The sequence below is a fragment of the Schistocerca nitens genome, chromosome 6 (assembly GCF_023898315.1).
Source record: "Schistocerca nitens isolate TAMUIC-IGC-003100 chromosome 6, iqSchNite1.1, whole genome shotgun sequence".
In the NCBI taxonomy this organism is placed as follows: domain Eukaryota; kingdom Metazoa; phylum Arthropoda; class Insecta; order Orthoptera; family Acrididae; genus Schistocerca; species Schistocerca nitens.
The window spans coordinates 242,071,226-242,089,141 of NC_064619.1; the positions used below are offsets into that span (position 1 = coordinate 242,071,226).

At 37.1% G+C, this 17,916-nt stretch overlaps 1 protein-coding gene across 2 annotated transcripts in view; it reads right to left on the bottom strand.

The window, feature by feature from the left end:
- LOC126262935 (titin) overlaps nucleotides 1-17,916 on the bottom strand; it is a 110,565-nt gene that overhangs the window by 21,618 nt on the left and 71,031 nt on the right. For both annotated transcript variants that reach the window (XM_049959869.1, XM_049959870.1), the window contains 2 exons: nucleotides 15,764-15,951; nucleotides 12,599-14,134 (listed from right to left, as the gene is read on the bottom strand). In XM_049959869.1, the coding sequence (XP_049815826.1) occupies nucleotides 12,599-14,134; nucleotides 15,764-15,951 (1,724 nt within the window). The remainder of the gene's footprint in view (nucleotides 1-12,598; nucleotides 14,135-15,763; nucleotides 15,952-17,916) is intronic.

The following is a 17,916-nucleotide window of genomic DNA, read 5'->3' on the forward strand; positions in this document are numbered from 1 at the left end:
TACCGAAAAAGTGACATCACAGGATCAGCATTAAATTTTGCTTGAAGAAAAAATAATAAGATTACAGTACAGCACCGCATTCTAAATGTTGACTGTGGCTTTTGGCGAATCCACTGTAAGACAAAGTTTACGAGTGACAGGGATCGAAAAGACGACGACCGCGCTGGCACATCTATTACTGATGACAATATGAAAAAAAAGAGCGTCTTGAAGATAGCTTAATCAGTATACTAAAGGTTTCTGTTTATGACGGCATATCCTTTGATCACGCCAAGCAATTTTTTTTTTCCGGAGATATATGTATGGAACGTGAAGCAGCAAAGTTTGTTCCGAAATTGTTGAAATTCAACAAAAACGATTATCACAGACGTCGCTCAGTAATTGCTGAATGAAGTTGACAACGATCCAGAACTTCTTTAGAAGGTTATAACAGGTGACGAAAGATGGGTACATTGTTATGACGTCAAAATGAAGGCCCAATCGTCCCAGTGTAAACTACCTGAAGACCCAAGACAGTAAAAATTCGATCACATATAAAGGTTCTCACTTTTTTCTTAGATTACGAAGGGATAGTGCATCACGAGTTCCTGCTTTATGGTCGTGCGGTCACTAGGCAATACAATCAGGCTTGCGTGAAGCAATCTGGAGAAACGACCAAAACTGTGGTGAAACCACGCGTGGAAATTCCATCACGATAAACCACCTCAAAGGTGGTTTACACAAAAAAAAAGTATATTGTCTCAGTCACTGTATTCTCCGGACATGGCCCCCTGCGACTTCTTTCTATTCCCGATGCTGATAAGAACCCTGAGTGGACATTGTTTTGTCACCGTTGATGAGACAGAAATCGCTGGATGGAACACAGTAACAAAAATTGAGTTCCAGAAGTGATTCCACGATTGGGAAATGCGCTAGCACGAGTGTATTATAAGGGGGAGGGGGGGGGTGTATTATTTAGATGGGAACAAAGTTGATGATTAAATGAACATTCTTTAAGCAAAACAAAAATTCGTTACTTTTTTTTTTATCACACCTTGTACATTCCTTCCACAGTAAGCAGCAAAATGAAACTTTTGCCTTTTGTTTATGCCAGCTACTTTGAAAAATTCAGCAATTCTTAAAATATGTTCCTGTACAAATTGTTTCCAGACATATACAATGTCCCTGAAGTAATTCAGCCTATTAGAATACAAGCTGACTAAAGAAGAACATCAAGCCAACATCAAACGACATGAGTTGGCAGCCTGATTCAACAATTGAAGATTTAATTTAGAGCACTACAGCAAATGACTGTATGAATCGCAATGAGCACAAGACTTCAAGAGGTCAGTAAGACTCAAGGTTTTATGCTTCTGTGTGAAGAAATCTACAGTGATACTGTCATCATCCCAGTTTGTGTGAAACCATGGAGTTGCCTACAATATTGCTCTCTGGCTTTAAGTTCAATAATCAACTTTCACTTAATGGAATCTAATATGTGGTCATGGGTGTTTATCATTGGGTGTTTTCCGTACAACTAGTGGTTTCAAGCAATTCAGTATTTCTGAGCAATTCCATATACGTTTTGCTACATTGGAGCATATTTCCACATGCCATAACAGGCCACAATGTGATCGAGGATACATATACAGCCCAGAGTTACAAACTGTTGTCAGTCCTTGATCTTATTTCGCTGTTATTCAGTTCTTTGTTCTAACATTATGCCAACAGTATGTAACTCTTTTTTTCTGCCACCCCTCTGTGGTAACAAAATCTGCAGCATACACTAGAATACTGGTCCTTTGGACACAGATAGTGTCATGTTTAAAGAAGTTCTACAAAAGATTACTGAAGGACCTCTATTATTTCTTTTATTTGATGCACAGTGTTTTTCTTTGCTGTAAATTTTGTAGTTGACTCCCTGCAGTAATACATAGGAGCTTTTGTTGCCTTTAATATTTCCAACTATATGAACAAAGTTCAGTTCACCACTGCTGCATGTTTATGACAATGCATTGAATACCACCAGAAAATTATTGCAACACATAAAATATTCTTTTCAACAAAATATTGCAATGCTGGTGACACCAATAGGTATCACTTGTTACCAAGTTGTTTTCTTGACAAGACATGCAGCAATGGGAAAAAAGAGTACAGTGTTACTTTATCACAGCTGTTGTCCAGAACAGTTCTGCTGGTAGCATCATTAATGATCAATAAAATTAACCACAGTAAGAAATCTTCTTGTAGCTTGTTTCCTGGTCCATGAATATGAAAATTCACCCACAACCAATTCATCTCCTCCTTTTCTGATATATTAAAGACTGTGAAACATCCAGCCATCTTCTGAGCGAGTCCTGAAGATTGACTGTACAGCTGGCAGCTGCTGGAGGTGCATGGGCTGTGTGTTTACAGCTCATTCAGAACACAGCTGAGCATTTCAAAGCCTTTATTGTATCAGATGAAGCGACAAACTAGTTACGGCTGTATACACGGAACTTCATGGATTGAACTTAACATTATTAAACATAATATTGTTCTCTTAATACACTACCCAATTTCCCAACAGCATCCTTGGCCTGTATATTGATGTCCATAATTCTTTGGTGTCAGATGTGACAAATGCTCCAAGAAGAACCTTTTCATCGCCACAATTTGTTGCTTGAGTGAATGTAAACTGTTGTCAATATGTTTACCTATAGTGTTTGACATTGAAGAGATTATGGACACAGTGTCACTTGCATATACAGAAATCTCCCCACAGTTGTACTTTGCAGATAACGTCGCCACCACACTGTATATGTACGCTGTGCACATTTTGTGTTCTTCCAACAAACATTATTATCCTCAGATGTCCAGGACCTGACTTCAAGCAGCAAAATGGATAAGAGGCATACATGGCGCAAAGTAATACTTTTGTATCCTTTCCACAACAATCTGTGTCTTGTGTAGAACAACTATTCTAGGTTACATAACTGTCAACTATCACTGCTATGGTCAGGTTATAATTACCCTTTTAATTAGAAACAGAGCATTTTTGCGATTCTATTCGGCTGGAAATTATTTTACAAAGTTACCAGAGTCTCTCAGATTTTTTCTAAACCAACAATATGCAGTATGTACTTCTACTCTTATTTTTGAGAATAGAGGCAATAATTATGTGAAAGTTTAATGAGGCCATAGCAGTTGCTTTCGTGCTTTTTTATACATGAAAAATATCACTGAGATACATCTAACATACATGTCTGAAAATGAAGATAGTGCACAATTTCAGATGCCAACACAACGTAAAGTTGGTGGGAATCCCCAAAGTTGCAGCAATTCCACACACAATGTATTACAATTAGTTGTGATGTGGATGTAGCAAAAAAAGTAAACTCGTTTGGAAACTGGACAAAATGTCTAAAAATGAATTAACCTAATGATCAGTCAATGATAACAACAAAGTACTTTGGTGCTAACCTGCCCACAAAGATATGGTAATACTGAACAGGAAAAATGTTCAATGAACTGCAAAAAGTACAGAATACCAACATTCTGAAGATGATGTAACTGAATTCTACTTTCCCTCTGCAAAGCCCACAATAAATGAAAGTGGTCACATGATAAAGGATGCTGAAGTAACATCACTTGATGCTCTTCTTTGAATGGCATATTTTTAAAGCCATCTGTTGGAAAAGAAGTTACAAATTATAATCCATGGATTAGGGAGTTCTCTATACAGGTTCAAAAGTAAAATATGTTATCAGCAACCAGAAACAGCGATAATGAGATAAGTGATGAATTTAAGTGTACTATTCAGGATACCACTGGCTAGGGGAAGGTGTGCATAAAAGACATTTACTTCAGAAACTGAAGAGAAGGTGATTTCAAAACATTTGAAATTTATGACATTCTGCTTGTGCCATATAGAGAAATGTGACATAAAATCAAATGAAAAAGTTACTATGATTTATACAGATATCAAGTCATGGGGTTCCAAATTTCACTAATGACATACTGACAATGTGAGATAAAACATCAAAGGGACAAAATGGCTTTGTTATGTGTTACAAACTGCAGTCTAAGTTAAAGCTCTATACGGAACTGGCAGGAGTAAGATCCAAATAACCATCAAACTTTGACCAGACCACCCCCTCCTGATACAGTGAACAGTAAAAGAAAATAGAACATGCTATAATGACAAGGAGACTAATGACACAAAAATTTGCTAAAACTGACTTGCCAAAATTCAGCACCTTGTAATATGGAAAAACCTATACAAATCGATATATGACAACTAGAATGCAAATATTTACATCTGTAAATCTCATAAGATCCTAAACAAAGTGGAGCAATTTACTATTTTCATTTCACTTGCCTCGTATCTTTGGAAATATTATGAAAGTTGAAGCTAACAAACTCTACAACAGGCCATATACTTAATTACTACTTTACCTTTTTACTCTATTAACTCAACAAAATGCATCTATAGATGCAAACAAAAATACGAGAAGATAATTACTCTGTTACAACATGATGGACACTACCAAGCAAGTCACGGGAATTTGGAAACTTCCAGGTCACTTATCATCACAACTGAATAGTTGCTGTCCCATAGATCATAAATACAGAGCTCTGGACACAACATTTCTTCTTAATTTTCCCATATTTTTAAACATCACATTTTTCAAATACTTTCTAATATTTTTCGTACTCCGCTCCAGGATGTCACAAGACACAAATAAGTTTGTTCATAGCATCTGTTTTCTGCACTGTGAGCTCATCAACGCTCACTATCAACTTCAATTATCCACTGAAGAAGAACACATTATTATCTCTAGAGGATAATCCTGCAAACCAATCTGAAAACTTAAAATGTTTCTCAAGTATGTATGTAACTGGTCTTGTTTGCATGGACTGCTGACATTAAATATCTGTTCCTTTCTGGAAGGCGCAATTCCCTTAATACTTCATGGGAACTCTCAAGGGACGATTTATTTGAGGAATAACCATATTTGAATGCTAACCATTCCTATTCCATAGGAAACTACAAATATCTTATTATTATTGTAGTGAATGGACTTCCAACATAAAATATCATCAGAGCGTGAAAAATGAAAGCAGTTCCTAAAGTTAATTTGCTGTAGAAAACCTGCAGTTTTCAGTTTCTTCATATCAAATGATTATCCCCCACCCTCTGGTTAGTATTTTCTTATTTATTCACAACAGAAATGTCTTATGACGACTCATCATTAAGAAACATTCTATGTGCTCCACTACAGTAATTTGACATTTAGTGTGGATATCCTGTGGTACAAATTTCATCAAACTGAAAGCAACACACTTTCTGATTCTTCATGTGGGAACTGTACTGCAGCTTGTAGCACTCCCTTCAGAATTGGGAAGGAAGGGATTAATTACAAAGTAAATAAAATAATATAAACTAATAAAAATTGATACTGTTGTGTCAAGTGGCACCCTGATTGTGAAATAGTTGTGCAGGAAAAATACGTTAAATTTGCTGGATTTATGTCACGTCTCGCCAAGTCCAAGATCTGTGCCGTAATTCTCAACATCACACCAAATTTTCATCCCAAACTTATTTTGTTTGTGGTGATAATCTACCAAGAGTTCATAAACTGTGAGCCAACAGTTTTGGAAGGAAGCAGTGACACTCATGGTAAAAGATGAAATGGAATGCTGTCTGTGTCATTGGTAAAATTTTCAGACAGGCTGAAGAAAAGATATGAGCTGACAAGTATTTAGCCATGAATGAATTTTACCAACAATGTTCAGATGCACTGAACTATTTTTAATGAAACCACCACATTCAGTCTGAATTATTTTAAACCTGAGATACAGCAGATGCCAAAAACACTGAGATCACATAAGAAAGCAACTCGCTGCAACAAAAGACATTCAAAACAAATGTTGCAGAATAATGAAGGAAGAAATCCTCTTTGTACTTCCAGAAAATCTAACATCAAACACCATGTGGTGTACAAGAACTGTTTTGGGCATCAGAGTTGGACGTTTTGATGCATTCACTGCTCAGACCAGATCTCAAACCAAGTGAAAAGTCACTTGTTTCCAAAGCCAAAAAGGTATGTCGAAAAAGCAGACAGAACACTTCTATAGCACTGGGAGGTGGAGTGGAGAAATGCTCACACCTACGGTCGCAGCATTCAAGTACAGTCTTGTAATCAAGCAGTAAAAGAAATTTGGAATGTATGCCCTAAACTTGCTTTATGTTAATATAAAAATATAATTCACAAAAGTATTTTCGGTGCTTTGTAATTTTTACTTTACAGGTAACACTGCAATTTTTCATACTCTGCTTGAAACAGGTAGCTTCATCTCCAAAGCCCGCCTTTCTTTAGTCTACACTCTCTTTTATTGCATCTCCATATTTCAAAAATTCAACAATGAAAACCCAACATCCATACTATGACTGTGTTTTTGAAAAATGTGTTGCTTAAAAAACTGCACCTGAGAAAACAAAATTCAAGCCCCATTTCCTGCAGTTCGTAACAACAAATTGTTTCACGATTTATATTTCTGTAGTGTTCATAACGTCTAGAACTTCCACTGATGCTATACCACAATAACCTTGCATGCTACATTATTACTTTATTATCTTATGAATTATATCTCCAACTTCAGGCAGAAAGTTGTTATAAATGAAATTATGACAAAACAACTGGAAATTCTCTCGGTTCCCATCAAATTGAATTTGCAAACATGAATCCACTCTTACCTCTTTGCAGAAAGTTATTATGAAAACATCCCGGTATCTTGGAACACAGGCTTATGACCCGTAATAAACAGCAACAGCAGCAGCAGCAATGTATCAGCTATGAGCAATGTTTCTTGTAGTAGGATAGACAGCTTATTCCGTTTCAAAAAAATTTAAAGGATAGTAATTTAAAATAGATGTGCACCCGCCTTAGAGTTTTTATACCAGCCCGAGTCAATTATAGTAATAAATAATAATGAAACATTATGGCAACTGGTGATGCTGTCTCATTACTATTAACACCCTGAAGGATCCCTACATCATCATTTTAATAAGACTGAAATTACAGTTCCAATACACATGAGAAGTTAGCGAACCCATGAATAAATTCTGTATTGAATGTGTAATTTTGTTTCAGATTATTTTCCTAATGCCATTTGCAGCTGGGCTTTTAAGTAACTGTACAACATTAATTTCTAGTCCCCAACTTTCATAAGCTGCCCCACACAATGTCTAAATTTGTAAGAACCCTCAGCTGTATACTAAATGATGTTAACATTACAAAATTACATAGCTCTCTTTAACGATTACCCTAATGAAGTGAAGTTGAAAGAGACCTAGAAAACTTTTGTGTATCCAAAGCTTGCTTTGAAACCAATTCTTGCAGTGTAATTCTTCTGAATTCATCTGTGCAGGTTGACAACAGCTGATGGTAGTGTGGAGAGGTACTCCTGCCAGCTCTTGATGTCAGCACCACTCAGGCCGCCTCCTTCCGCTTCAGAGCATGCTTTAATTCCTCAGTTTATTCAGTTACAAATTTGTAGACAAAAGGTAGATTGCTATACTTTTGGAACCATTGTATAAAGCACATATGCTATGCAACAGTGTTATTTCAATTATTCATTAAAATTTCAGAGAGATTTGTTCTAAAGTTAAGAAGTGGTAAATTTACAACACTTCTCTAAACAGAGGAAGTTTTGTTGCCCCCTTCACAGAAAGCTGACTTTATCAAATGAGAACAGAAATAAATTTCAATCTAAAACTGCTTTCTTCCTGTTGCATTCAAAACATTTCTTGAAAGTTCATACAATGGTTTGTAATGCAAACTACAGATGGTAGCCAACTTAACTGATATTTGATCCAATTTTTCTTGAACCAAATTGTCTGATAAATGTGACAAAATTATCACCAAGGAAAAGAAAAATAATTTTAAAATATGAAGAAAACAAACCATTCTAGTTGGCATCGGTGGCTGATTATCTTCACAGTGCAACTTAACAACAAATAAATAAAAAAAAACTTATCTCCAGAGAACAGACATTAACTGAAAAATAAGAATTGTAGAATGATTACACAGCAAACATGTAACATGTTATTAAAGTAACAATTATAACAAACAAAAGAGAAACACTAATGTTGAAAAACTGAACTGTAGTATCTGTTGCTACTTCAGTGACACCTGTAAAACTAAAAGTAAATAAATGAATTATTTGAGCTATAGTGTCCCTGCAATAGCCAATGTCACTTCCACCTACAAAGGATAAAATTTTCGTCGATGAATATAAACAATGTTATTTCTCAGGTATTAATTGCCACCAACAACAGAATATCTAGAAAGAAGAGAAACATTTTCCAATTTTGTTTAAAAATATAAATGCAGGAAGAGGTGTGTGTGGGAGAGTGTGTGTGTGTGGGGGGGGGGGAGGGGGGGGGGGAGAGAGAGAGAGAGAGAGAGAGAGAGAGAGAGAGAGAGAGAGAGAGAGAGAGAGAGAGAGAGAGTGGGGGGGGGGGGCGCGGGATATTTCATTTCTGCTTTGCAAGGCTTGTGGCTGTACTGCATCCTGTAGCTGCATTAATTCAGCAGATGTCCCGAAGCAGTTCATAGTAGCCATTCAGTGGAGAATCCTATCCTGCCTTTTTCTCTTTCATCTGCTTTATGCTGTGCCAAAATGCCACAGACGTCAGTCTTTAACTGAATAACAATTTAACATCAGCATATCCTACATGGCTTCACTCCTGTTTTATTACAGAGGATAACACAAAATTCAATAAACATGAAAACCCAACAGCTGTGATATGTCTCATTCACAAATGAATTTAATAAACCCGTGTAATAATAACCAGCCACAGTATGATACAAGATGTGATATTAAAATCACCTGAACGTCACCTTTTCACTGACGGTTACTTCCAAACGGAAACTGTACTTAAAGGATAACTATAGTCAAGACGTTATTACTACACTATGATTCAAGTGAAGATAATGCCCACTTGTAATCTGGAAATCTGATCATCAAATAAAGGCCCCAAAAAAATCATAATCGTTCCACAGTTTGCAACTGCATAAATGGCAGTTATGACAGTAAAGAGAAAATCAGCACACACCACATAAGGCTTCTGGAGATTAGACATATATTTGCGGAACTTCGCAGGCTATGTAATGTCTACACACACACACACACACACACACACACACACACACACACACACACACACACAAAATATATCCAAAATTTTATGACCAAGTACCTAATTGCAAGGTGGCCCACCTTCAGAACACAATGCATGTCCAGATGTACCATGTCTTTACATACAAGTCATGTTATTCCCATAACTTATGGTCTGGTGGTTTATAGGCGAGGAACTGGTATAAAATAGATTCACAGATTTGTTCCTTCAGGTTCCAATCAGACAAATTTGAAGGCCTTGTGACATAGCAGTCTGAGACATCACCACTGTTGAGGAAGACATCAAAGCATGAAGGGATGCAGATATCACGTAGACTGCGGCTGTCATGATGACTTCGATTACTGCCACAGATCCTGTTTAAGTCCAGGTGAATGTTCTACCAGGACATAATATTGGCCCCACCCATTCAAGCAGCTGTTTATCTGGACGACAGTGTTTCCAGACATGACCATCAACATGGTGTAACAAGAAATGTGATTTAACCAACCACGTGACATTTCCAGTCATCCATGAGCCAATCTCTGTGATGCTGTGCCCACCACAATCATAACTGACTATGTTGTTGACCAATATGGAAACATGTAGGGGCTGCCTACAGGGAGGTCCATTTTCAGCAATGTGCACTGAACAGGGTGCTCCAAAACACTTTTGCCTCTATCAGGATCGTACTCCCGCCAGATCTGTTACATATCACTACCGTGCTGACTTATAGTGTGGTCATGCTTCAAACCTCTGTTCTGTGATGAGGCAGGGACTTCCAAATCTTGTTGCCTACTCAGGATTTCACCATCTTTCAATCACTTTTCATGGATGCTCACCAAAGGTCATGGCCAACAGCAGACTAACTTTGCCATCTAAGAGTTATTTGCTGCCAGGTGCCTGGCATAACAAAATGCTTCATGTCAAGGTCACTTATGTCAGAGGATTCCTCAATTTGTGACCTTAATCGTCACTAGAATTATTCCAACATTTGTTTCCACTCCCCTAATATACTTTCCTTGCCGCATCACATGCCCGCAATGCCAACAGTCAAGCATTCAGTCCCATGGTGGACCATGGTTGTACATGATATGTTTCATGTTCCTGCCCGAGACTTTCAGTGAATTAGGCAAGAAAAGCAACCTCAGATTAGAAAAAGTAAGATGATAACAAGTTACTCCATTTAAATTTACCCTGTTCAATCTCCACCTACACACACTCTAACTACAAGGTATAGAAAAAAAGAATACCCTGATATGGGGTGCTGTACTTTCAAAACTAACGAGAAAACCGATTTTACACACACACACACACACACACACACACACAACAAAAGGTGTAGTGGCTGCAACTTCTGAGCTTCCCGAGTTTGTGCATCTTTGACTTAAGATAATCCAATAGAAAAAATGTTCCCAAGGGAAAAACATGACTAACAGGGAAGATCCTAGATAAGACCATGCAAGGAACTTTTAGGAGACTTTTCTCTCAGAACTGAAACAGAACGATGTCACATATAGGTGCTGTGCCGTACTCCTGAAACCACAAAGTATGAAATACTGTGATTATGAGAATTTTGTGTATTTGATGTCTGAAAAATCTGTTGATTTATCAATCTATCTCTCATTATTCACTGTAATAGTAACACAATTATCTTCAAATCAGTATGGGCTCCATACACTGAAGTAAAAAAAAAAAAAAAAAAAAAAAAAAAAAAAAAAAAAAAAAAAAAAAAAGCACGCCACACTGTCATTTTGGGGTCATGGGCCTCTTGTAGGTGATATTCTTGAGTTTCTCTCCAACCAGTACCAGAAACTCTTCTTGTTTACTGGGCCATAATTGTGAAAATGTACCTAACCAGGAAGGAGTGGGTAGGGGGACTTACAATAAATCATTTTCTTATCAGGTTCAAATGGCTCTGAGCACTATGGGACTCGCAGTGGTCATCAGTCCCCTAGAACTTAGAACTACTTAAACCTAACTAACCTAAGGACATCACACACATCCATGCCCCGAGGCAGGATTCGAACCTGCAACCGTAGCTGTCGCGCGTTTCCAGACTGTAGCGCCTAGAACCGCTCGGCCACCCCTGCCGGCTTCTTATCAGGAACACACTCCGTCAATCAAGTGCACAGCTTACATAATTTGTTGCTTTTGTAAACCCATTATATTTTCTAAATTTGTGTATAATAAATGCTCAATGTTCTCCCAATCGCACCATCGTGAACACCAAAAATGGCACATACAATGCTGTTTGATGATTCAGTCTCCACCACAGTTCCCTCTCTCCACCAGAAGCTATACCCCTCCCAAACTGGGTCGTTTTCTTTTGCATCTTGCCTTAAAAAGTGCTTCAATAATGATTCATTAATGTAATGTATATATTTACACAGAATATTGTGAAAACGGATTTTACAGAAATTGATTCATAAATCTGGTTCACTTCACTGACATCTCCAGCTAGCCACCCAGCTCTATACAAACAAATTTTGAACTTTGGAGTAGGAGAGCAGGAAACTGGAAAAAGAAATAAGAGTACACATGGACCAGAAAGACATTATTATGATGCGGGTGGGTGGCAGCACACGAACTGAGTTAATAGAAATAATGACTCTTGTTCCTTTTTAAAATCATATGTCATAGATAACTAAATATGAAAAACATGCACTGTTGCTCACATTTAAGAAAATGCATGATGATAAATAGTTCATTGGAATATAGGTATCACTTTAGACATTACGGGGCTAAAGAGGGTGGTGGGGGGACAAGGTTATAAAAGAGAAGTGTGCAACAGGACAGTATGCCGGTCACATACAATGGCTATGCAAGGTTAGGAAACTGTTGCATCCAGTAATGAATGATCGGAGTCAATACAGCCAGCAACACCTACAAAAATGAAAATGACAAACAAGAAGTATGTACCAAATATAAGAAATTAATGGCAGCTTCTCCTTAGGAGCTCACTCTAGCCTGCAGTGAAGTTAACATTAACAATTATTTTTAAATTTTTATAGAAAAGATGTGAGACTGCAAACAAGTAACAGGAAAGCTGAATAATTACTACATATAACTTAATGCTTTGCTACTAAATACGACATGAATGTTTGTGGCAAGTGAAATAAGTTTGTCGCACTGACTATAACATGTGCACCTGCCTTTTGCAAGCAGTACTCTATCCTTGACCCATCCAGATGTGATTCATGGAGTGACACAAAACTTCCGCCTGTGACTTGTTCCACTACATACTTTCCTATAAAAATAACTGAATGGCAATGGAAATAACATAAGTGAAACATGTCATGATTGTACATGACCAAGGAAAAATTGTGTTCCTTGATAAGCATAAACAAAAACCAATGAATTCATTGTTCTTTCTCAGACAGATGATTATTCGCCAATTATTTACAAGGAACACTGAAACATTTTCAAATTTTTGTGCTACACTCTCATACTTACGTTTAGGTCTAGGAGGAATCAGTTTAATAGCGCCAGATTTTTCAGTCTTCTTACTTTCTCCAGAAGTAACATCTGTTAATGCTGGTTTCAATTTCTTTTCTGGGGGACCTATTTCCTTCACAGGTGAAGGTCTTTTTAAGACTGGAAACTTAACAGGTCTTTTATCTAATGTTACAGGTTTTTTTAAAGGACGAGGTGGAGGGGGTTTAACTTCCTCTTCTAACCCAGTGGAACGAAATTTGGAATTATAAGTCTTAACAGTTTTGGGTCGAGATGCATCACCAGTTGGCTTTCGTACCTCTATGGAAATTGACAGCTTTTTTTGTTTTATTTCTGGAGGTTTTTTAACTTCACTCATTACAGGTTTTACCTCTGGCTGTGCTTGGCTGTCATCAGTATGAACTTTCTTAGGAATTTTCCCAAGTTTACTTATCGATGGTGGGATGAGTTTGGCCAAAGCAGCATTATCTTTTTCAAGCTGATCTTTGTCGGTTTCAGTCTTCTTCTCCTGAAGTTTAACCTCTTTCACTTTCTCTCTATCCCCTCCTTTCAATCTTTCTTTCTCCACTTCTTTCAATTTTTCTTTCTCCACTTCTTTCAATTTTCCTTTCTCCCCTTGTTTTTCTACCTCATTTAACTTTTCTTTCTCCTTCCCTTTATCTTTGTTTTTGTTCTTTAATTTTTCCTTATTTTTGTCCTTATTAATTACTTTCGTCTTTTCTTTGACAAATTCAGCTGATTTTATGTTCTTCTTTTCAGGGGTTTTGACAGTATTTGGCGGCCCTTTCATATCTTTCACTTTTTTCTGGGATTCTTTTATCCCTTTCAATGTTACACTACTATTTTCAGATTTATCTAGTTTTTTCTTTGATTTTGTTACAGGAGCCTTTAATTCAACTGTATTTTTGGTGTCAACATTTTCAACATCCTTATTCACCAGATCAGATGACTCAGTGACTGCCGTTGCCACTGAGTCACATTTCTGGACATTGGTTGTGTCAATTATCACTGTTTCTGGGGTTTCTGCATTTATCTTTTTTGGTCTGTCTGCACTTGTAACTTTTGCTAAAACCTGTTTACCATCACGTATCGTTATTTTGTACACTGGCAACTGCCCCATTGGAACATTCCAAGTAGTGTCTTCTCCTGAGTCTTCTGATGTACCTGTTTCTTCTGTCTGTGTGGCATTCAACACTTTCTCTTCCTTTTCCTCCTCTTTAACACTTTCTATATGCACTTCAGGCTTTTTTTCTTCCCCTACCAACTTCGCATCAGATGGTGTTACTTTCACATCCGTATCTTCTTTTTTTACTTGCAATTCTGATTTATCTTCACATTCCTTTTTTATTACTTTTACAGGTGTAACATCCGATGGCTCACTCCGTACTTCTGCAGTACTAACTGAATTCTCCTTACTGTCATGAGCAATTAATTGTGGCTCTGATGATTTGATAATGTTTGCATTTAATTCTACACTTTCTCCTTTGACAATCCGAAGCCATTGTTCCACCAGCTTGCTTGCTAGGAGTCTGACACCTGTAAACAAACAAACTACCTTTAATATAAGTAATTATACACAAATATTACAATGAAAGCCAGCAAACAATCACGTTTGTTGACATAATATACAAAGCGTCGCTTTAAGAGTTGCCAGGCACTTTCTATTTGGTGTTTTGGCAGATATTTGCAATTCTGTTTTTCTAGCAAGTAGCTAGAGTCAGCCTGAATAAATACCGCTCATGTCTTTCACGCAATGCCCAGTGACGAGTGAAAGCACCAGTTTCTTTCCCCATTGCAGGCAAAATGATTTTTAAAGCAAGGGTTTTATGTGGTCTCTCAATAGAAAAGCCCCAAATTAGTCTAAAGAGAGATTTGTTTTATCAAATACAGCACTGCTCGGTCACTGCTGGAGTAATGGTTATCCCTTGAGTTTTACAGTCCCTGTTAACACATAATGATAAAACAAATATTGCACTGGATTAATCTGGGACAACTCCACTGAACTGATACGTAAAATTTCACTTTAAAAATAATTTTGTTTGTACTGGGAAACACACCAGTAATTTCTGATGACACAAGGCACCACAAAACTTAATGAGCTGCATTTGTTTGGACCAACTCCAGCTATACATTGCAAAGCGAAATTGCATTTACCTGCCAAAACATCGGAGAATGCATCTGATGACTTTTAGGAGGGACACCCTGTATAACAGTTACACAAAAGTAACATGTTAGAATACAAAAGCCAAGTTGCCGGATCCCATAGACACTAAACATAATTTATCTGATGCAGGGACAGCTGTTCTACTATCAAGAATAATTGAGTGTGTGTGAACACTGCAAACCATTTCACCTCTTCCCCTTCAAAAACTGTGACTAATATGAATAATTAGAATTGGAGACCTCACTTGCAATGAGCTGAGAACACAATGCCACTTCCTAGATTTGTGGTTTTTGTGTACAAATTGAAAAGTATTAATGTTAAGATACCAGAACTCTAATGGAAGTCCGATCAGTTTTCAGAAATGCCCCTGTACTATAACATCTGTGTAGTTCACAATGTTACCCGTCAAATTAGGTAAGAAATTTATAATCACACTAATCAAGGCAGAGGAAAGGCTGGAAGCCATACTCTAAAAGAGTAAACCGCAACCCCATCAGCTACCAATAAAATAAACTGCGAACAAGTTAAAAATTGGAAACACTGTCAAAGAGAAAGTATTTCACTAAACTGGGGGCAAAATTCAGTAATTTCAGTTTCCAATTATTGTTCTCAAAGCTCCCTTTAAACAGTTTAAGTATGAAGCCTTATCACTGATACATGAGCTGTTTTTCCAAGATAACTTATTACAAATTTTTTTTTTAAATAATTCAGCTAACAACACTAATCACAACAGTGCCCAAAGAGTAAACTCTCTTTCTAAAGGTCCATGCTGAATTTAATTTGATTCGGGTAAGGTAGGAATAATAAAAAAGAGAAGCCAAGACAGACATTCATGAACACACCATACAGAGTGTATACACGCACAATCAAAGTGAAGGTGCACGCATAATCAAAGTGAAGGTGTAGGCTGATCACTTGGAATGGGTGGAATACAGGCAAGTATAATCAACTTTACGTACATAATCAAATATCAGTTTACTTTTTTGGCTCAAAGTACTCACTTTCAGAACTTCCATCTTTTGATAGGCCTTTAATTAATTTTGGACAATTGTTTGTTTTTAGTCTTTCCACATCAACAGGGCACATTAGTAGCAATTCTAGAAGCTCTTGTATCAATGGCCAATTTTTGACAACAATGGCATCTGATAACCACGTGTGAGTCAAATTCCAACCACCTGCTCCCATAAACCTGAAATAAACATGAAATAAAACCCTTGTTTTTCAATTACAATACCACGTATGATATCATGTATCCATTATACAGTTTCAGTATTAGTGCTTATAATAGAGCAAGAGAATAGGTCTACATATACTGAGACGGCACCATCACTTCTTATGAAATGCCATTTTCTAATCTGTATCCATTAAATGCATGACTTCATAAATGGAAGACAGCTGAACACAGATTGATGTGTAACCTGCTAGAGTGAAAGAATGCAAATTCCCATACAGAAGTTATAGAGAACTGACTTATAAACTATGTTTAAAGGTACCAAAAGTATGATGAATGTCTAGTGTGAAAAATGAAGACAGCAAAAATGAAATATGAATACCACATTTAAAAAATTTGTTCTGAGATACTACTAGGAGGCTACTACCATATCAATGTTTGACTTACACACAGATTCACAAAGGAGACATTAAAATAAAGGATTCAAAAGAATGTTGCAAGTTAAGTTCTTTGAGTTCTTACAAATAGTAAATTCAGTTGATGAAGCTCGATTCTATCTTCCTAGATTTCCAAAAGGGGTTCTACACAATAGCACTTAGTTGACTGATATGCGAGATACCATTGTGCAAGTACATTTTCAGGCAAACGATGAGAAACAACTGAACTTTTTGTTATACTGGACAGTAAATGTTCAACAGAAAAAAAACTAGAAACATTATGTGCCATGTAATTAAGCTAACACTACCACAAATGTTCTCAACACCTGTAAAATATTTAAAAGTGTATGCCCAGCATAATCATATTGGTTACTGACAATGCTGTTGCTTGTAGGAAAATAACATCACTATGAAGAAATGCAGAACAACTGTGACAGAATTCCACTTAGCAACAGCTATTTGAAAGTTGATAAACATTATGTAATACCCATAACAAAGAGAGACATACCAATATTGACCAATTACAAAATTACCACTAAACTTTTGGAACTCATCACATAGTTTAAGTACGAGGGTAATCCCAAAAGTAAGGTCTCCTTTTTTTTTCTTCTTTTAAGTTTATTTCTACAATGGTTTGCATCAGTTTAAAGCTTGAACATTTAGCTATTTTTTGACATAATCACCATTTCTGTCACTGCATTTTTGTAGATGTTGTGGCAGTTTTTGTATCCCCATGTCATACTAGCTCACCGCCATGCTATTCAGAAAGTTATTAACCTCTTATTTCACCCCCGTCAGAGCTGAATCGCTTTCCGGCCAATGTTCTTTTAACCTAGGGAACAGGTGATAGTCACTGGGCGCCAAGTCAGGACTATAGGGTAGGTGGGTGATAATGTTCCACTGAAACTGTTGCAGGAGAGCAATGGTTTGCCAAGTGATGTGTGGGCAAGTGTTGTCATGGAGAATGTGTACGCCGTTGCTCAACATTCCTCTTCTCCTGTTCTGAATTGCCCATTTGAGTTTTTTCAGAGACTCACAGTACCTGTCAGCGTTAATTGTGGTTACAGCAATTCAGCTCCGACGACGAGGTGAAAGAAGAGGTTCATAACTTTCTGAACAGCATGGTGGTGAGCTGGTATGACATGGGCATACAAAAACTGCCACAGCTTCTACAAAAAAATGCATCGACAGAAATGGTCATTATGTCGAAAAATGGCTAAATGTTCAAGCTGTAAATTGATGTAAACCATTGTAGAAATAAACAGGTCTACGTGCTTAGAAAAAAATAGGAGACCTTACTTTTGGGATTACCCTCGTACTTAGGGGTGATACTAACAAGCAAAATGGCATGAGACAAGGAGGTAAAATTGGTAGTTGGTAAGGCAAATAAGAGCGTTACATTTCTTGGAAGGGTTTAAGGTAAGTAAAATGTGCCTACTAAGGCACTCTCGCATGTCCATATCAAGACAGCACACAGTGAACCAATTCAGAAGCGCACTGCTAGAATTGTGGCAAGTTGTTATAGCCCACATAGAAGTGCTGCTTT